General features: G+C 40.1%; 1 protein-coding gene across 2 annotated transcripts; it reads right to left on the bottom strand.

The window, feature by feature from the left end:
- Positions 1–202: 202 nt before the first annotated feature.
- adam28 (ADAM metallopeptidase domain 28) lies at positions 203–18,557 on the bottom strand. Of its 2 annotated transcripts, XM_008417299.3 has the most exons (22): positions 18,389–18,557; positions 15,049–15,137; positions 14,842–14,918; positions 14,226–14,304; positions 14,020–14,096; positions 13,069–13,252; positions 12,862–12,924; positions 12,118–12,189; positions 11,766–11,935; positions 10,272–10,353; positions 8,882–9,015; positions 7,819–7,996; positions 6,118–6,207; positions 5,098–5,293; positions 4,903–5,008; positions 4,256–4,415; positions 4,091–4,171; positions 3,246–3,339; positions 3,065–3,170; positions 2,896–2,989; positions 2,729–2,818; positions 203–796 (listed from the first exon to the last, which is right to left on the bottom strand). In XM_008417299.3, the coding sequence occupies exons 1-22, from the start codon at positions 18,444–18,446 to the stop codon at positions 764–766; spliced, it is 2,313 nt and encodes a 770-aa protein (XP_008415521.1). In that variant the 5' UTR covers positions 18,447–18,557; the 3' UTR covers positions 203–763. The 2 variants fall into 2 exon arrangements, with proteins under 2 accessions (XP_008415521.1, XP_017161955.1); XM_017306466.2 differs by lacking the exon at positions 18,389–18,557 and having other exon boundaries at positions 15,049–15,213.
- Between the last annotated feature and the right edge of the window lie 2,948 nt (positions 18,558–21,505).

Genomic DNA, 21,505 nt, shown 5'->3' with positions numbered 1-21,505 from the left:
ACCTCAGTCATTTCCTGGAGAAACTCCGCTGAGTTCTCGCTAACCCTGCTTTTTCCCGTTGGCAGTAGAAGAACCGGTCCGCCGATTCGGCTTCGCCACCAGCTCCCTGATCCTTCAATAAACATTATTGTTTCTGACTCGCTCTGTCTGACTGTGTTCTTGCATGTGGGTTCGCAACCTTAAAACCGACATGACATTATTATCCTGGAAATGAAGTTAAACCACCAGTAAACATTGGATGATTTGTCGACTCTGATGTAAACACGAGCTAAGAAACTATTTTACAATGACGCTGCTTGCACATTACATTGACAATGTAAATAAAATATAAATATAAAAACATATTTCACAGTTTCTTATGAACAAAGACATGGCTTGATATGGAACATGAAATGCAAACATGCAGTAACTGCAGTCCAACGCGTGACTTTCAAACGGGCCGGTTCCACAGGAGTCACGAGAAACAAACACTGCAGCTAAAAGCAGCTCTGTCCCAACAATGTTATAATATACATTAATTACAGTCAGGGCCAATTTAATGTACAGTACACAAATGTGCCATAAGAAAACAGAAGTGAATCCCTGTGAAGTCCATAGTAGGGTGCCACACAAGTTCAGTTTGTACTTCCTGTTGGGGTTCAGGTGTAGTTCCTGTTGGGGTTGATGCAAACAGGACTCTGTCCCTGTGGCCTGCCAGCTGCCTCTAGTTGAAGACCAGAGGGAAGGTGTCAGTGTTCACTAACACTTGGCACCAGGCTGCACATCAGACCTTTGGGGGATGTACTGGTCTCAGAGCCTGGGATAAACAAACAAATATATATATATATATATATTATATTTATGTCTTGATTGAAGAAAATGACCCTTTATGCCTTTGTATAAACTGAACATGATTCCCTGGGGGTTGGGCAGCAGACCCCTATAGTTGCCACTGCTGGGTCACTGTTACATGGGCATTATATGTGGCTTTTATTTTTCAAACTCTGAGCCTGTTTTATGTCGTGTCATGTTGTCTGGTAGCTGTTATTTAAGTGATTTATTGATTCTACAAGTCTGGCAGTAATGAGGTTTGGTGACAATGAACTAAAAAACGTAAAATTATTTTACACGGGTATAAATCATTACTTACATAGGGCTGGGTTAGTTTAGATGACTTCCAACTCAGTTAATGAATAAAATAGTAATTTTTAAAGAGCCATCATCCTCAGCAACTACCAGCTCTCTCAATTTACACTTTAGATTTTTTTTCCTTTGGCTTTAGCTGATTATTTATTTATTTGCGATGTGTTACTTGTTGCCAGATTAATGACAGCACAGACAGGGAGGGGAAAAAAAGCAAGAAATGTGAGATTTACACCACCTGCTAGCTATAACTGGAGCTGGGCTGTTAATGAGAACCAGTGTTGTGTTTATGTCTGTTTGTGCTGCCCTCTAGTGGTCAGTTTTGATTTTAACCCAGTTTTTCATTTCTAAACCAACCTGTTTGATAACATCTTAGTTTTGTTACTGGTGAAACGTTACATCTATAATTGACGTCTTAGTTTTTTTTTTTTATCTCCCTCTTTTTAACATGGCACCACCTGTCAATCAATCCAGTGGGTTTGTCAGCAACTGACCAATCGGCGGTCGCAATTTGTTCTAAAGTGAAACACCTGGAGGAACTGAACCTTCGATGAAGTTGAGTGCTGCGGTCATCAAGGTTTGGTGAAAAATAATTCGGAAAAATTGTTAGTCGTTAGTCAGTGGGGGATATGCAATTACGACACGCTCTATCTAGAGAATTTAGAACACGGAATATTTTATTCGATTTCTAAAACCCAAACGGAGTCTGCGGCCGACCATCAGCACCATACAACCGTACTAACTTCCACGCATTCGTCTGTATAAAGGTAACTGCTTATAAATCACCCTCTTTTTTTTTTTGTTAGAATTTCATCTTATATGTTGAAGGGTTAAATCTTAGATTAATGCATAAAGCTCGATTGTGTGCTGCGGCTACAAGCGTAAAGTTTCTTTGTAAAACATGCTTGATCAATTATGTCTGAGTCGACCCAGAACGTTCCTTCACATTCATTCATTTCACAAGCAATTTGTCGCTCCATATCTGTAATCCTTTACGATCAGACCCCCCCTGGGCTTTGACATTAATTTCTCTGTAGTTTTCCGCAAATAACCCTAATGTATAGCTCGTTCTATTTATTTTATTTTTAAAATGTTAATGCCTGCCATCTTTGCCTTAGTGTTTGATGAGGCAAAAAAGTCTCGGGTAGCAGTGAGCTTCACTATCTCCACTATTTGTTTATTGGAGGTTCGCTCTACCTGAGGTATACTTCCGCGTGGGCGGAGCGACTGAGACACTATACGATCGACCAAAGTCTGTGTACGGTGGCGTACTACGGCCATTGTAGATGTTTTTAAAAAGAGCCCAATTTCAACCAAAAAATCTGATATTTTTAGATTGATCTCAGTAATTTTTGAACATTTTTCGAAATGTTGTCATTTTCCAAGTTTAATTTTGATCTCAAAATTTGAGCTCTGCAAAATTTTGACTTTTAGAATTTTTGACTTTACAAACTTAGAAATTCAACTATTTTTTTCTTAAAAAAATTTCAGAAAATAAAAAATTTCAAAAAATGTCTGATTCTTTGAAATTTTTTTTTACTACTTTTATTTTCTATCTACAATTGCCTTAATACACCATGGCAGCTGTCCCAGAGGAAGTGTTTACCTGGCGTGCAGCGGTGTAGTTCTGGCTCGGTGGTTCGGGTCGGTTCCCTGCTGGAGGTGGAGGAGGCGGAGCTCCTTTGGGCTTCGGTTCCTAAAAGTTAAGCCATATAGTTGTAAGTATATTGAGCAGCTGATGTACAGTCCTGCGTCACGATGCCGTGCCGTTACCTGTCTGAGTAGCCTGGGCTGACTGATGGTGTATTCCTGGTTGACGTAAGGCGCAGAGCTGCTTACTGCTGGGGCTTTTCTCTGCGCTTGTGAACTGTTGGGAAGGAATTCGGTCATCATCACAATGAACAGGAACAATAAAACCATCTGTGGGGTGAATGTTGCTTACACTGGCAGGGTTGGACTGCGTTTCTTCCTACACATGAACCCCACAACCCCAAAAAACAGGCCGAGGATCACCAGAATGACAGCCAGGGAGATGGCGATGTTTGCTCCTGCAGGAATGAATCAGACATGAGTTGATCTGAATTCAGGACTTGCACTGATGAACACCTGGAGACGGTTCGTACCGGTGGACAGAGAACTGAAAGCCTCATCCTTTGCTCCACAGTTAGGAGGCAACCAGCCGGGCAGGCACTGACACTCACTTCTGTGATTGCACACCTGCAGAAAACACACACATTAGATCATGAACACACACATTAGACCATGAGCAAACGCACACACTGGACCCTGAACACACACACTGGACCCTGAACACACACACTGGACCCTGAACACACACACTATCGGATTAAAAAAAATTCCAGATGGGGGTATCGGTGATGATCTGCCTTATCCATGAGGGCAGATCTATTCAGTCTAACTCTATGCTTCATGCTCTGAGTGACATCAGGCTTTAGTATTTATTTTACATTATGTTTAGAACTCTTAATTGCACTTTCTAATTCCTAATGGCACAAAAACAAACTATTGCAGTTTGTTTTTGTCCGTTTCGGTTTCTTTATTCTTCACATTGGCTGTTCTGCTCCTAATTGCACATTTGTATTTAATACCTTTATGTTTGCGTTAAAAAAGACATTTTAAATCAATTAATCTGTTTTTGGATCAGTACTAAACCTCAGATATCGGAAGTGAAAAAGTGGATTGTTGCGTCCCCCTACTCTATTTACCATTTACTATTAAGAGAAGTAAACCTTACTTTATTCTTTAAAATTGACATGTCAAGCTTTATTAGTGATTTTTGTTTAAAGCACTTAACAGAAAATGTAGTGGAGTTGCTCTAAATTGGACCTCTGAGAAGACAGAAAGTGACGGCTCCGGATGAACAGCTGGTGCCGGTTGCAGAATGTTTATCGCTCCAATCTAGACACAGTTGGTGTTTAGGAAAGCTGTCATGCTGGGGTGTACTCACAGCGTTGCCGGGGCATTTTGCCGAGCAGTTTGTGTTTCTGTACGCACTCTCGAGATCCATACACTGGTTCTGGCTGCACACCTTGAAACACACAGACACACTTTGAAGCTGCTGCGAACACAGGATGATAAATCTAAAAACCTGGAAAACGTGAAAAACGAGTACCTTTCCCTCCCCACACATGATGCCTTCATCCACCTGCCCGTAGTCTTTGGTGTAGTCGGTAAAGAACGTCGCCTTGCAGACCACAGAAATTGTGACCATTTGGCCGTAGATTGGGTTTGCATTGCCGCCCTGGCAGAAGAGCTTCCCACACAAAACATCTCTGCACAGAAAACAAGAGGCTCATGTTTACGTCTGTCCCTGAACGTCACCTGAGGGAGCTGAATGGGAAATATCTCGATCAATTAGAGATGCACCAATGCACCTTGGTAGTCAACTCCAGTTTTCAGATGCCTTTGAGGTTTCATTTTGATTTTGTAATGGGGCCATGGTAGATGGGGAAACATTTGGGGAAGTTTCTGCCAAAAAAACAGAACTTTTAAGATTAAATTCAGAAATTTTGTAGAAAAAAACTTTTTTTTTCCTAGTAGTATAATAGGCCACCTTTAAGCTTAATTTTGTTATTAAGTGGTAGAATTGGCACCGATCAGTTTAGTTGCATTTACTGAACAGCAGGTTGTTTCAGGCCTGTCGGTCACCGGCCAGAACCATCAACTGTGTTGACTGTTAGTTACTGATGGTTTGTTTGGTGCATCACTAGAGATGGGGATAATCATAATGGTAATTATAAGGACTGTTCTGAGACTCACTGTTTTTGGCAGGGAATAAAGTCGGTGTTGGAGAGGCGTCTGCAGTAACCATAGTTATTTCCTTTGGTGTTGTAGTTGTAGCAGGTCGAAGGAGCCTCATCGGCAGCTGGACAGACAAGAATCAAACCGTTTCACAGCCGACCTCGTCGTTGTTCGTCTCACTTTTGAACGTCGCCTGAAAGCCGAGTCACTTACCGTTGCCGTAGACCTTCTTGCACTGCGCTGCCCTCTGTGGACACTGACCGTTGTAGCAGTAGCCCAGGCCCTTATCACATGGGAGACCGTTCACAGCGAACACGTCCTCGGGACAGGTGGCGCTCTTCCCGTCGCAGTACTCGGCCAGGTCGCAGTCGTCCTGCTTCCTGCGGCACTCGATGGAGCGAGGCTGGATCTGCGTGGAGAAAACCCCGTTACAAGACATGACGCGAACGTCTCTGGTGCTGATGGTGGATTTAAAGCATCCAGGCGTTTGCTGGATGCAGAGCTGTATGTTTTGTGATGCAAGCCTTATCAAAATGTAGAATAATGGTGCAGCAAGTAATTAAAAGACAGCATCTTGAAATGCCTTCTGTATTTCAGATCTGATGGTTGAAGTGCGTGGCTCATTTCTAATCAGGGAAATAATTTTTCTATATGGATTTGAAAAAGTTGTGACTGCAGTTTTTTATGTCTCCATTACTCAGATTGTCTTTGTCTCATATTGGAATTTGTTTTATGATCTGAAACGGGAACATCAAAAACTTATTTTCAGCCAGATCCAGATCATGAATGTCTTTGAAAGGTGGGTTGTAGCAGAATTTATTGGTGAAGTCCATCAATAACCTGCTAAAACATTAATGAATAGCTGTACTTAAAATTCAATAAGTACATAAAATGAAATGTTGAACATTTTTCTTGCATTTTACAGTTCATACAGATAAAAATGCCTTGATTTGATTGATAAAACAACGGCTATCTTGAAGGTTGAGGGCCACATACATGGTTGCGGCGAGTCGGATTGAGTTTGACATGTGATCTGAAACATTTAAGCGTGACAAAAATAAGCGGCAAAATACCCCCCAAGAAAAGTACTTTTTCATAAAAATTTTTTTGTTGTAACTCAAAAAGTCCACAAGAGGGCGGTAGTGCGCCAAACAATTGTGTTGCTGATGTCCGCAGGAGCGTTGCCGTCACTGGGCTGTTAGGTCTGAGAGGTGATGAATGATGTCGACTCACCTTGCAGTTCTCGCAGCACTCGCCTTCAGCGCATTGTGAACCTGCGCTCAGGGTGCAGCTGGTGGCGTTGCAGCACGGGTTGGTGCACTCCTGTAAACGGCAACGTGTTTAACTTGAAGCGTCAGAGAATCTCTCACATGTGAAACTTTGCATTAAATCCCATCAGATTCTGTATCGATCAATGTTGTATTTTTGCAAAGTTTGTAGCTAATTTTTTGTGGTACATCATGGTGAGCGATTAGGGGAACGTTCAATCGTGGCGAAGTTGATCTTTTCACTCCAGTCGTGTACAGAACAAAGGCAACGCTGGAAACAAATCTCACTGAAATCTCTCTCAGTCCAGTCAGTCACTTAAAACCTGGCTTCATGGTAGCAGTGTTGGCTTCTGCTCTGCATGCTGCTCCGACAGGCTACCGACCAGAGCCATGTGTAATTCTGAGGTATGCTGCACATGCAGCCAGTGAATATCATCAGAGCTGACAACAGGTAAAAACAGAACTCTGAAAGGAATGCTCTGCTTTGTGAAATCGACTGTATGGCGTTACAGGAAACCTTAACATGATGTGTCAAAGGCTTTCAGCAGCCTTAAAATAACTGAAGGGGAGTTCTGAGGAGTTAAATATAACAATGAATAAGAGTCTAGTCTAGTCAGTAGTGCTAATTAGAAGAAATAAAGACCAAACAGTGATGAGAAAAAAACAAGCAGTATGAGAGTTAGACGCCCAGCTGAGTGCTGCTGGCTGTTTCCTAGAATCACCAGCTTGTTAATGGCTTTAAAACAGAAACATGTCTTGGTTTGTCAGGAAGATTCCAGATCACGAAACTTCAATGACAACTGGGACCTCTGTTAGATTGATAAATGCCTCAACGTTGATTTTAAATGCTGAATGGAGACAAATCTGTGCCGCTGCGTCAAATCTATAAACGAATTCCAATCTGTTTTTGACATACACATGGAATACATATATGAAATTTAAGACTTTTTCCTTTAAAAATAGATGATAAACTAAACAATGGAACTGGTCATTTTTCCGTCACAAGGTTTTTCCTTTAATTTGTCAATCACTGCAGCTCCTAATTTTCTATTAATTAAATATTTTATTTGTGTAGTCAACCCCTTGTTTCCATTAAAAGTGCAGTTTTTGTGCAGCTTGTCTGAGCCCTGAACGTGCAGAGTGTTCAGTGTTCATGTCTCGTAACATATTTTCATTTGAATTGATGTCTGTACTGCTGCTGCTCCCTTCAGCAGGTTTTCTTCCAGGAATTTTTTTGCAGCTTCAGGCTACAGATAATTTCTAAGCTTCATATCCTGGACTGTTGTCTTAAGCAATGAATGCATCTGATATATATATATAAAGACTGAGTCATGTCTACGTTAAACAGAGGCTTATTTTTCTGTGTTTTGAATGAATTTGTATTTAATTTGCATTAAAACATTTTTAGTTTGGTTCAGGTGGGTGTCTGCTGGCAGAGGTTTTGGATTTGAGTATATTTCTTAATGCATTCAAAAAAAAGTTCAGTAATGAAATTGAAATCTATTTTTTAAAATTGCATTGACTTATTTGGAAATCAGCCTTTCAAGGAAATTATGACTAAACTAAAATCCGAAATGTCCTCTTTATTGTGAAAAGCTGCATAGCAGTTTTAAGAAAGCCCATTTAAATTTTTTTCTATTTTATATAAAGGGCTGTTTTTATGTACCTCCACAGAGCCACAGTCGCACTGCTCTCCCTTTTCCAAAAATCCGTTCCCACAGACTCCTGGAGCCACGATGCTGGTGACGTCTGGTTTGTCGAACATGCAGCTGGGGTTGCGGGTTGTCAGGTACCTCTCATAGTTGGCAACACTGCAGCTACTGAACGTGCGTGGAATGTTATAGCTGCCAAGAACAAACAGTTTGTTGTTGTTTTTTTAGCTCCCAAGTAAGACACCACAATTATCAACAGACCTCAAGATTGCCCGGACAAAATTAGAATTGGTTTAAATAAAAAAAACAAAAAACCCAGAAATTATTAAAAATGTTATTAAAATATAAAAATACTTAATTTGGCTTTACAGTTGTGCTCAGGGTTTGACAAAATAATGAGCTTAGCACGTATCCCTGAGGAATCCCAGTTCTGAGCTACAGAGACATGGAGACATGTCCTTACAGCTTTCTGCTTCATCTGTCACAATATTCAGGATCCAGTGGCAGTTAGGCCTGGTCTCCTGGTCCCACAGCCTCATGATGTATGATGTTAAATATCTCTTATCAAAGTTTGGTTCAGTTACTAGTAGTTTACTTTTACATTACTGATTATTTAATTAATAATTATAATGTGCCGTAAGATATTAAAACAGCACTATACTTCTGGTCTGACACTTGTCTCTCCAGGTGCTTACACAGCCAAGACGTATCTACTGTGAGGTTAGTAGATGTGTTTAAAGTCACATCTACTTTAAATTGGTGCTGCGGTGTTAGCCTGTTAAAGCTGCAGCACTCTGACCTTTTCTTTACAGTCCTGTCGCTAAATCAGGAAAGAAAAAGTTCCAAACTCCAGTTTTATTATAGTTTACACATCAGCAAATCCTATGTTCTTCATTCTCCTGCTTATTTTTCCATCACAACACCCCCCCCCTCCCCCCCCCCACACACACACGCACGCACACACACACACACACACAGTGAGAGAACTGTACGTAAACAAGGCGATCTTTGACAGCATCAGTGTCTGACCTACTTTAACAAACACGCCCTTTGAGGCAGCCGGCCACCGTTCCTTACCTGAGAGCTGCGGCCATGATGCAGCTGTCCCCAGAACAGGAGCAGCCACTGGAGTCGTCGTGACTCATGCCCAGGTTGTGGCCCATCTCGTGGGCCAGAGTCGCTCCCACAGCAATGGCTCGGGCGTTGTGATCCTAAAGACGAATAGAGGCGCAGCTGAGCCCAGAACCTGCAGTCTAGCTTCAATGAAGAACCTCCAAGACCTTGAGGTTGGAAGGCCTCGTTGACATAATCCTAATCTTTAGCTCCCTCCATAGCTTCTTGATCGGATTCCACTTGAAAATGTTAATATTCTCTTGGTAACACTCAGGAGATGGTGAATATGGTATCATGTACTGCATAGGACAACAGAAATGTATCTACCACTAGTACACCCCGCATTATTGTAAAAATCTTTCAAGTGTGTACATAAGTATAAAAATTTGCATCCTCACCCTCAGGTTGTATGTTCTTCACATTTCCATTTAGCCATTTTTAGAATGATGGCAATTTTTTAGAATGGCTGCCATTTTTGAGATCAAATGTTACCCATTTTCATGACTTGTGTGAACATTATGACTCGCATGTTTTTGACAATGGTAATCGGGAATCTTATCCATAAAACTTTAAGGAAATATGTGCTGAAACTGAAGACTTTGCAAGGAGATAAAGATGTGAGTCTCCTTAATGGTTAGCATTAGCTTCCCCTGATTTTTATTTTATTTTTTTATGTGAGTAGCAGTATAGCATTAGCGTAAAAAATATTTTTTTAGCAAATTAGTGGTTAGACAACCTAAATTTCTGATAATCTGGCAATAACTACTGCAGATTTAATGCAAACATTTGTTCTCCATCAAATCTGTGGCGGCCATTTTGAATAAATGGCCTCAAGAAAAGGGAAATGCAACATCAAGAAAATATACATTTGCTAAGGTTCAAAACATGTAGGCTGTGTTTTGACACTAAACGCATCAAATTGGCAATTTTAGAGAATTTTTTTCCCATGACAATTTTGGTGGTCATGTTGAAATTTTCAGTCACTAATGTTAGAGAAAAAAAGCAAACCCCAGGAAACATCTGTGCGAAGTTAGGTTCTTGTATCCACATGTGAAGACTTTGCTGAAATATTAACCAAACCACAATAGAGCAGTTTGGTTTCAAATCAAATCATCAATTGAATCATTTAGTCAGGACTGAAGTGAAGTATTTGAGAATTCATATTACTGGGTTGGCAACATTTTTATATCAAAATACCAAATTTTTCCAGTCATGATATTCCATTCTTTTCCAACCGTCAGTCACAGCAGCACAGTCTCAATAATCTGGAAAGAATTTAGATCCAAATGATCCGTTGGGCAGACCTGGACTTGTGTCCCTTGAACCGTTCCAGGAGCAGTTAGCTCCAGCTCACCTGTATAACCCCGACCGAGTGGTCAGTGCACAGAGTCCCGATGTAAGCCAGACCCACAGTGGCTCCTTCAAAGTCGATCCCGCTGAAAGACACAGTGAGGCTTTTCATCACGGCTGCATTCCATCTTCTTCATATGAATACATGTAAACATTTACAGAGCTACAGGAAAAATAACCGGTTTCACCAATGCACAATTTGGCTATGAAATTTCATGCTCATTGTTTGGCTGCCATCTGGTTTACAGTTTGTCATATTATTGCATCGTTTATTCATATCTCTAACATATCTTCACGGAAATGGATATGTTATGATGGATTCAGTTTTTTTCTTGGAAATACCTTCAATGTTTTTTTTCAGAAATTCTCTGATGTGAACATAGGAGCCCAGATTATGACACCGCTGCTGTTTTGCAGCAGATCTTGGCATATTGATGAAACATGTTGCACAAGAGTCGTTTGGAAACTAAAAACATCTAGAACATTCAGATTTCAGGCTATTTCAGTAGCTCTGTTCCCTGCCTCAGGTGTAACAGGTATGAACAATGCATGAATTTAAGTCAATATTTTTTATTAGTTTTGAATATTATTTAAAGCTAATGAAAACCCAAAAAGCAGTATCTCAGATGATTTTAACATTTTTTTTTTTGCATCAATTCCTGCATGAATGCTGGACCCGGGGCTAGGCAACGACGCGACATACACATAATAAATGTCAATAGAAAATACGTTCAATAGACTGTTCAATAGTTTCACTGAACTCTGATTCAGAGCTGAGCAGCATTCTGGGGAATGTAGGCAGAGGAAAGGCCAGCTAAGGAAGGTTGGTTGCATCAGCTGATTCGCTGTTTGATTACCTAGCAACAACCTGTTTGCGCAGCAGCAGTTTCGGGTTTCACCACTGTACCTCATAACTGCTTTAAAATAAATAATGGCTTGGAGTGGAGGCAGAAAATGAGTAGAAGAGCTGGAGAGGAAACTGTGGATATGTCACCAGTTTGGTAATATTTCAGAAATTGAAAAAAAAAAAAAAATCTATCAACTGATGAGAAACACTCGTATCATGATGCATTTTTTTAGCCGTATCACCCATCACTATGTAGACTTCATAAACATAACATTTCAACTATCAAAATGAACAGAAATAAAAGCTAAAAATCTATTGCTGCATTTCCATTGACCAAAGTGGAATTATCATTATAAATCCACTTATTGGCAACACACCAATTTTGAAATAATTCACATTTTTTGGTCAAAAGGTTTTTGCATTAGGGTGAGGTGGGTTTCTGGCAAAATTGTTGCAAAATTACATAGTGAATCTATAAAATACAAGAGTTACTGAAATAACTGAACATTTTGGTCATTCTGATCTGATAATACACCTGTCTTCATGCAACATCCTTTCTGTTGCACAACGCATGCACAGTTGGAAAGGGATGTTGCTCCATTCAAGATGACTAGAGACAGAATGACTTGTACTCATAGAGGTTAGTCAGACCTGATGAGGTGTGCGTTGTCGTGTTTTATCCGTTTCACCAGCTCGGAGTTTCTCCAGGTCTTGAAAGCGTCCAGGTTGGCGTTGGCGGGGTTGGTCACAGAGATCAGGTCGGCATTAGACCAGACCTCCAGACCCACCAGACCGATAAACGTCTTCAGGGGTTTGTATGCCTGCAGGTCATTACAACAAAGTGAACTATTCAGTTTCCCATTCAAAGCCCTACAGAGGTTTTCCAATATAACGAAAGGCAAATTATTAAAAGCAGCAATCTGGATGATGTAGCTGTCTGCTGAGCCATAAAATGATTTGTTGTGGAATTTGCCCAGGAAAGGCAGCAGCAGCACTGACTCACCATGTTGACAAAGTTGACGATTTCAAATATCCTCTGTCTCAGCTTGGTCAGATCTTTGTTCATCTTTGCGTACTGAAACAATATTTGGTTGCATAAGAAAAAAAGTTACATCCCGTTTCCCAACAGCTGATGCGCAATGAGACACATTATGAGAGGCAGCCGTAGTTTCGACCACCAATATAAGACTGTATATGACTTTAAAAACTGTTTCAGCACTCTGCCCGACAGGAAACACTGAATGACGACGCTAATTAACCGAGCTGCTATTTAAAACGGTGAAGGAAGAATTGTAAAGCTCTTTTAAAAGAGTCGAGATAAAAAAAAAACAACAAAAAAAACGCCTGATATGAAGTCCACAATCCTAATTCTGTACAGGAAACGCAATTGGTGAAGCCATTTTGCAGAGTCAGCAGATAAGTTTGGAACTCAGTTTCATTTTAGTTTGAGAAAATTTAAACTGACAAACTTGAGGTACAAATAAAAGGAGAGGTACGAATTACTAATAGTGTAGTTTTTTTTTGCTAATGATTCATAAATGCATTTATATTTAATGTATTTTATCTACTTTATCTGAAAGTGTCAGGATCTTCAACTGCATGTACGTTTTTACACACGCATATGTATGTGTGTGTACTACATACACACACACACACACATGTGTGTGTGTGTGTATGTAGTACACCAAGTATTGTATGAGTGAATGGTTGAATCAATATCACAATGAAATGCAATTGAAATTCTTACCGCTCGATTATCAGCTACAAGAACGAGTTCAATGTATTTCTGCTGCAGTAGAACAGGAAGACCCTAAAACAAAGTCAAACACATTTCAGTTTCCCCATAGAGCTTTACATCACCGTAGCTTTTTCTGACGTTTTCTGACTGTATCCCCGCCACCCAAAGTCACATTTAACCTCCGACAGCGAGACCAAGACGTAAACATGTACCAACCCCAGATCTGGAGCGGCTCTGGCTTGTTGGAGGTTCCATGCCGTCCTCCCAGGAAGTGTTTGTAACGCCACACACTGCAGGCGTCAAGTTCCTGTCGTTTATGGTCGTCACAGCGTGGTCGCCCTCGTCGCCACCAATGAGAGGCTCAATCAGGTATCGCTTTTCAGACGTCCTGAAGTAACCCCTAAACCCAGAAGTTATCCTCTTTTGAGAGCAGGTATCAGTAAAACACTCACTGCAGTTCACCACCAAGCAAATGAAAGGAATAAGATAACTAACCAGGCTAACTGTGTTAGCATCTTTACCTTTTGTGTCCAACTATTTTCTGATTCTGTACAAAATGACAATTTTCTGACTGGGATAAAAAAATCCCCAATCCATTTCAAATTTTCCCATGCCATGAATTAGTTTGTGTGTATGTAGCATTCAAGATGGCTTAGTCAGGTCAAGCTAGCTCAATTTTGAAATTATAATCTTTACTTAAAATAGGCAGAAATTTGCTTGTTGCGTTTTGATTTTCTTAATTTTAGTTCTTGTTTACCTGAAGGTGTTCAACTCTTCAGTAGGAAGAAATATGTGACTGTATTAACATAATGTTAACATTGTCAACCGTTTTAGTTTTTATTTGAAAACCCAAATCCACCAATTAATTACAAAGGAATTAATGATCTTTGACATTTTGAAATTTTTTTAATGAAAACAAGTAAAAAAAAAAAGTCTCTTCAAAGCATAAACTCCTATTTTACCGTTTCATCTTTCGAGATAAAACTGTCTCATTTCCTAGAATGAAACTAATTTCATTCTAATTCCATTGTGTGTCCAAGGCTTTATACAAGCTATAAAATTTAACATGCAATAGTGTAGCTGTTCAACTGAAACCGTTCCACTTTATCTATAGTAAATCAGCATTTCACACACTTAACATGATGAATGGATATGTGAGGCTCTTACCTTAGTCCCTCACATGTACTGATGCTAGCAGATGACTCGCTGTCATTCACAATCTTTCCATGGTAGTAACAGTGATCCTGACCAAGACAGAATATTAACAGGGATGAATGTAAATCATCAATGGCAATTTTTTTATTTTAATTTTCCAAATACGTATACATCTAAAATTATGCACACAGAATTCAAACTCTCTTAAAAACACTTACGACATCATGTGGGCTCGTGGTGACCCGAGTTCCATCTTCTTGGTAGTAGGTTTCTGAGTAGTCTCGGGTTAGTAACTCACTGATGAGAAAAATGAAATCATATGCATAATCTTTGTTCTATATTAGGAACTGAAATGGTTCCTTTTATGAAATGTAAGAAATGGTTTCTTAAATTCAACCTTGATTCTGAGGATATGTGATGTTCATTACAAGGAAGTTATGAAGAAAAACTTGTACAACTGTGTGGGTGTTTTTTTTTTGTTTTTGTTTGTTTTAAAGAGACAGACAGACACACACATGCATGTTTGCATGGCTATCGTTGTGGGGGACTTTCCATTGACTTCCATTCATTTCTACAGCCTAAACCTTACCCTTATCCTAACCCAACCTTTACATACCTAACCAAAACTCAATTCACACCTTAGTCCTAAATCTAACCCCTGACCCAAAAACAGCGTTTCCCCTTTTTGGGGATCAGGCTTCAGTCTCCACAAGGAGCAGTGGGACCCCACAATGTAGTATATGTCAGGAAAATGGTCCCCACAAGATATTACAAACGTGCATGCACGCACACAAAAAAGATTTGCACTCCTACGCCAGGGAAGTGAGAACATACTTATTTTTCTCAAGTTGTAATTGAATGTCTCTTCCTCCAACAGTCATTGCATATTTAATCGTCTCTGGTCTGAGGTACTGAAGGGGGTAGAGAAAGGAAAATTATGCTTTCTGTTAAGTTTTTTTTTTCATTCTCAAAGCCACGCTCAGAACTTGTAAAAGTATACCAAAGAATCAATCTACATGAAATTGAAGTAGGAAGATCTACCTCTGTGCTTCTTTTCCTTACTGCATGAAGTCTGACAGGTCGAACCACCTCATAGTCTGTCCCCACTTCAAAGGTTGGATTGTGGCTTTCTGTGAACACACAAAAGGAGACAGTGGATGGATATACAATATCCAAATCTCTTCCCATCATATTTAAGGTTCTCCTCAAGCCATCAAAAGTAAATCAAGAACTCCAAAATGACTCCATGCTGGAGTCATTTTCCCCAACAATACACATCGTCCAACATGCTGGGAGTGTGAACAGAAGTCTCCATTTAGAAATGGTTATACTACTTGGAGTAGATACACTAATTCCTAACATTGTGTTGGCTGAGCCACCCTTACAGCCTCTAATGCTTTACACAGCTAAATGCACCATAAATCTCTGTCCTAGCTGTTTGAATGTATTATGTTGTAAATATTTCCACACGACGGTACTGAATGAGGACAAACTCTGTCATGGATTTCTCGTAAGCTGTTTGTTAAAGTTGCACAGCTTGAACAGGAAAGATATCTGTAAGCCAGGGTTTGATGTCTCGATGACGTAGAGACTCTAGCCCAGTGTTTGGCTGTAACCACTTCAGTTTGACACTTCAGTTTTCTATCACAGACAGTGATTCACAAAGAGCGGTAACCTTAACTTGGCTTACAGTACACGATGAACTGCAGTAAGGAGAAATTTTTTTCTGGTTTTCTGGCAGGTCTTTGCTAGATTTATTTTAAATATTTAAATCATGTTTTGTTTATCTACTCAAGACAGCTTTTTGCATTCACTTCCTTTTTTCACTTTCGCTTGTCCATTTTCCTCATTGTTTGAGCGCACACAGCATTTTGTACTGTCGGGATCACGTACAAGGATGGAACAGAACATGAGAAAAAAACGAAAAAAAAACTAGCCAGCTAGCTGCAGTCTTCATAGCAACAGATTAGTGTTATGGTATCCTTGCAGCTTTGGTCTCCTTCCACAGTCAAAATACAAACTTGCTAGGTTAAAGATAATCTACCTTTAAGACTTTATTACATTTTTGTTAGAGCCGTGGCTGTCTGTGTTTTTCCTGGGCTGGCGTTTTGTCCACAGTGTCCTCATGTGAAATGACCTCTCCAGACAGACCTCCACCCCATAACTACCAACAGCTACAGAAAGTGGATTAATGTTTGTTAATCTGTCTGTTGATCTCAAACACATTTTAGATGACTGCCATAAATGAGCTTGTTAAATAGCATTAATATTTAGCCTGTTCTCCATGACGATCATCTTGTATTGAACCATTAATTATCAGGGCTGCAACTAACGATTATTTTACTTATCGATTATTCTATCAATTATTCTAATGATAAATTGGCTAAATAAATGGGCATATTTTCCATTAAACCCCTTAATCCTTTTTAAGGATAGAAATACTTTGAGACATAAGTAAGCAAATGATCAATTGACACTTTTAAACAGAAAATATAAAAATGTTTTTGCCTAAAATGTAATAACAGCGTTCCTGTGGATTCATGTGCAGCTAAAATAAATACTGTCTACTAATCTGATATACTGTCAATTTCCCGAGAGGCAAATTGACAAGAATCTCTACATCCCTTCTGTCTGGGCTGATGATCTATCAAATCTTTCAGCTGCAAACAGACACTAACTTTATAAGGCAACGCAAGTCTAGATACTCTTAGTAAGTCGTAAGTCTATCTATGTATCTTTGATTTACTTAATGTATTTACTTAATACATTAAGTAAATCAAAGTGTTGTTGAGTATTCCAAATTTCCTTCCAGTTCCTTTGGAAATGATACATTTTATTGAGAATGAACTGTCTCATTGACCTACACGGTGCCTATCATATTAAAGAGGTAGACGTTTCCTTAATCGGTAAGTATGTTGCGATTATTAGTTGAAAGCTCAGGACTGAGCTCCTGTAAAGAAGACTGACGCTTATCGCTGCTCTTACGGCAGACAGAACAACCAAAACACTGAAGTAACACCACAGATCAAATGGAGGGTTTGTACAGATTAGCACAAAATGCTTCTGTTTACTGACTTGAGCTCTGACACTAACCTGAACTGTAATTACAGGATCTCCATTGACTCTTTTGAAAAATCACTGACAAATTATTACTAATTTACTATGTGTGTAAAATATGAAACTGGTAAAGCAATCCATGGGTAAGTGATCAGAAGGCCAAACTCGCTCATAAAAATAATAGAAAATTGGATGAAATTACACATAAATATTGGTTTTTGTTCCGTTATTAAATATTAAACCAGGAAACAATCATATAAAACCCCGTCTGGAGGGGGCGGCGCACCGATGATGATTCCCCGTACACTTCAGCGCGCCTTGCGCTCCTTCACCTCGCGCATATAACGAGGTAAAAGTAGCGAGTTTTACCCTTCACGTATCGTCGCCTCGGGGGCCCCCGAGGTGACACAAATTTGGGGGGGGGGGACGAGTGAGCGTCGCTCCTTCACCCTGACGTTCCTTCCCTCGGGTGGGGGGGCGCCGATCTATGTTTTCGCATCCACCTGAATAATGTGTAGTTGCGCCACTGGATCCACATGTTATGCTTTTGGTTTTAGACACAGGCATAATATTTGGATCGAATTTACCGTTGACCTCTAAGCCTGTTCTGGTAAGAGCTTACCATATTTGATCAGGTGCAGTATGTGCAGGAACTTTTCAAGATGATGTAGTATTTAAATTTTTTTCTATCTAGTTTCTAAATTTGAAAAGGAAATGAGTTTTGTTCCTGTGACGTACCAATGATGTTAATTCACAAGAGGCCAGAGCAAACTCTTGAGTGTTACCGGCGGTGGAAACGCAGTTTGCCACAGAAACCAGGGAAACTCCTGGTCCAGATTCCGTACTTCCCATCAGCGGGGAGCAGCTGTAAAGTTAGTCACTAACTTCCTCTGTGTCACTGTTACCTGAGGACCTGCTAGCACCTGGGAGGGCAGAGGCTTTGTTGTCACACAAAGTCTGCCGCCGACAGCGTTTCATTGCTGTGTGTTTACTACGTTCATCTTAAAACCCAACAACTGCTAAGTTTCGACATGCGGTAGGCAGTATATCACCTCAGGGAACAGAGTCGGTCTCTCTCTGTCTGGTTGAGTAATTGTTACTTAATCTCATGCCCTGAACTCCTCTGGGTCTTGTCTAAAAGTGCAAACATATGGACTGACTCATTGTTATCACTGCCTTTGATTCTTGTCAGCTCATCTGTCTCTTCAAGACCTTTACAGCACAACTTGTTTATCAGGTTCAGAAAGCTGCATTCTGGAAGGCAAGGCTTTAGTTATTAATTAGCCCTGCCGCTGAATAGAGGTAACAGTATCCAGTCACTTACCCGAGGATCTGAGCGAGACGTTCAGGAAGACGATCAGCAACAGAAGAGTCCGTGTCATTGTTGCAGTCCAAACTGTTGCTGATCTTTGCTCTGATCAGGCTTTATGTGATCTACCTGCATGTTGTGCTGCTTGCACTGGCAAGGCCACGCCTTCGCCCGCCTCCCGGACCTGTCACAGACTCCTTACTGACAAGAACGCCGCCCCTCCACCCCCCACACCCTCAAGCGACCGGCCTGAACCTGCCGCTGACTCCGGGCAAGGATTCAGGAAGGAAACGGCTCGAGCGTTGCGGGCGGATTCAAACTTCCAGTCAGCTGTCTTTCACACCACTGCTCTTTGGATTTTAGTCAGTATGATTTACTGACGTTAATCATAAATCACTTTTTTCTTTTCTTAGTTTCTTCCCATTTTTGGTTTCTATTGAGGTCATAAATAAAAAGTCTGACTCGCTTTATGTTGTGACTGTGACTCAGTCGTGTTACTTACTTAATATGGTCATTTCCACACATTATTTTTCTCAATGTCATCAGAACATCGGTGATGTATGCAGCAGATACTTGGAGTGGGCTCAGTCTGATGCAGTTAGATGCTTCTTCCTTCTTTCTGGGTCGGACCCTCACCCACTGAACACATGCCTGGAGTCACAGCAAAGACAAATTGTCTGAAGACAATACAGCTAATGTGTGTGTCTCTCTCTCTCTCTCTCTCTGTCTCTCTCTCTCGCTGCTGACGGGGACGTTTCAGGACACAGGATGTATTATGTGTGTCACTGTAAGGTCTCTACAGCAGAAGAGTGTCAGTCTTTCTGATCTTCAACGAGCCATATGAAGCAAACTTCCTCCTCCTTGTCTCTGCTTGGTGACCTACCGTTGTAAATGTTCAGGAAACGAGACCATTGACACTCAAGTTAAGCAAGTCACTGATGAAAGTGTTGAATGATGGTCATTCAACATCATTCAAACACTTTAAAATGCTTCTGTCAGTTTATAAATCACTGAACGGCTTAGCAGCCCGATACATTAAAGATCTGCTGTTGTTGTATCAACCAGAACCTCTCAGGTCTCCTGGTTCTGGTCCTGGTTCTGCTTTGCATCCCCAGAACTAGAACCAAACTTGGAGAAGCAGCATTCAGCTTCTATGCACCACAAATCTCGAACAAACTTCCAGAAAACTGCAGAACAGTCGAAATGCTGAGTTTAAGTTGTCTTTCTTTCAGGATCTTATCTTTATTTCACCTTTTTCATACTGTCTTTTAGTTATATCTAGAGGAACAACCTAGAGCATGATGCTGTCACCACCATGATTTCTGTACTTGGTGCTCTTTTGTATATTTGTACCAAACATATATTGTGGAGTCCAAAACGTCCAGCTGTTTGCTCCTCAAGTCATAACACACGTTCCCACAGGTTTTAAAGGGAACGGATTTGGTGTAAAATTTAGCCATAACGTTTTGTCTTTATAAGAAAAAGTTTCAATCAAGCCTGATTCCATGGTTCCGAAATAAGAAGAGCAAATTGGCTTATCTAATGTATAACCCAACCGAGGCTAACGGAGATGTACTGGGCCGTTGTTTACCTTTAAAAGCCTTTTTCACCTGTAGTCAAGACTGAATCCTCACCTCTGAAGTCACCGTGTGTCTGTTTTACCAGATTTTCTCCTCTATCTGGAGAATGTCTGCACTGTCTTCTTCACCTTTAAACTGCTGGTAGACTCTTTTCCAGAGAAATCCATTGATCAACATCAATCAGAGTGTAATGCAGGATAAATCCCACCAACACAAACAGAGCTGGGAGTGTTTGATTAATCTAACGGAATCCATCCAGGAAAGGAAACTACTCAAGATGAAGAGGAAGTAAAAGTCATAACTTTATGAAGGAACCAGACTACGCTTTTGTGCAACACGTTTAATATGTGGAATAAAAAGCAGTTGTTTTGGGAGCACTGGCCGTGAAGTTTTGGTATAAACACGTCTGCATTCTTCTGCTCTGAGGCTGCTTGGCTCACATAGAATCTCATTAAAATTCTGTCAAGTATCATCATGAAATACTTTTGTTTAACTCTGTGTTCTTCAATTATTTCCCGTCATCGCCTCCTAGGGATCATAAATTTTTTTTCACCCCCCCGGCCTCCTTCCCTCCCATGCAGAGAAAGAGAAAGGTGCAAATGTTTCCCTGGAATGTGTTCTTTGTCTTAACATAATAAACCAATTTAAAACTATAAACAACGGTTCTAGTCATTGCTTGTTTTTCACATGTAATATAGTTTTTTATCATTTATTGTGCAAAATTTGGAACAATGCCTAAATTTCTGCTACATGAAAAGTGGCAAACATTTTGCAGTAACAGTAAAAAGGTCGGCTTTGTCCATTTCCTGGCCTTTTTCTGTGAACTACAGTTACTTGCTTACAAAGCCAGACTGGGTTTTGGATCCACGAGATTCTGAAACGGATTTTAAAACCCACAGAACCAGAACCAGGAAACTCCAGCCCAGAATGAACCCAGTTCGCTGAGCTCTGAGATTCTCTTCCTGATATCTTGGCTGACTTACCACACAGAGACGGTGTGTGTTTTAAGGTGTGGCTCCAGTCACCTGAGAGTTTGTAAATTAGCGAATCAGGAAATTACAATGCTATGACATCTTCATAGTTAAAGTGCATGTGAACTTTTGATTTGAAAAACTCAAAATCTTTCATCTAATCATTTTGATATTCAGCTAGCTAATAAAAAAACTTAATGATTCTAACTGACCTACAGCAGGAAGGTTTGGTCAGATTTAATGTCAGACTGTAAAAACATTTTTTTCTTTTTTTTCTGAGGTATTTAAATATGTAATTTGATGTGTATTTATTTGTGTGATTGTTTTCCATCTATTCTTTTACCTAATATTGACACTAATAAGTTTTTCCCTTATAGCAGTAAATGGAACTCCTCGCACGTTTTCTGTATGTGAAATTAACAGCAGAAATTTGGTTTATTTAGCTTGTCGGAGAAAGAAAATGGGTGTTTAAATATTTATTTAAATTTTAAGTTTGAAAACTAAACTTAGCTTCCTAACTGAATATTGAATTTATTCAGGTGAAATAGATATTTAGCTGGGATCTTTGACATTTGTAAATA

Source organism: Poecilia reticulata, chromosome 9 (assembly GCF_904066995.2).
Source record: "Poecilia reticulata chromosome 9, P_reticulata-male-v2, whole genome shotgun sequence".
NCBI lineage: Eukaryota > Metazoa > Chordata > Actinopteri > Cyprinodontiformes > Poeciliidae > Poecilia > Poecilia reticulata.
Note: the sequence above shows the minus strand (reverse complement) of the source record. Positions and strands in the feature narration are given on the sequence as shown.

Coding starts and splice junctions, on each gene's coding strand:
- adam28 (XM_017306466.2), bottom strand. CDS start 15,198: ATGATGGGAAGAGATTTGGATATTGTATATCCATCCACTGTCTCCTTT. Junction 7,997..8,881: donor ATCATGGCCGCAGCTCTCAG/GTAAGGAACGGT, acceptor TGTTCTTGGCAG/CTATAACATTCCACGCACGT. Junction 797..2,728: donor ACTACACCGCTGCACGCCAG/GTAAACACTTCC, acceptor TGTTTATCCCAG/GCTCTGAGACCAGTACATCC.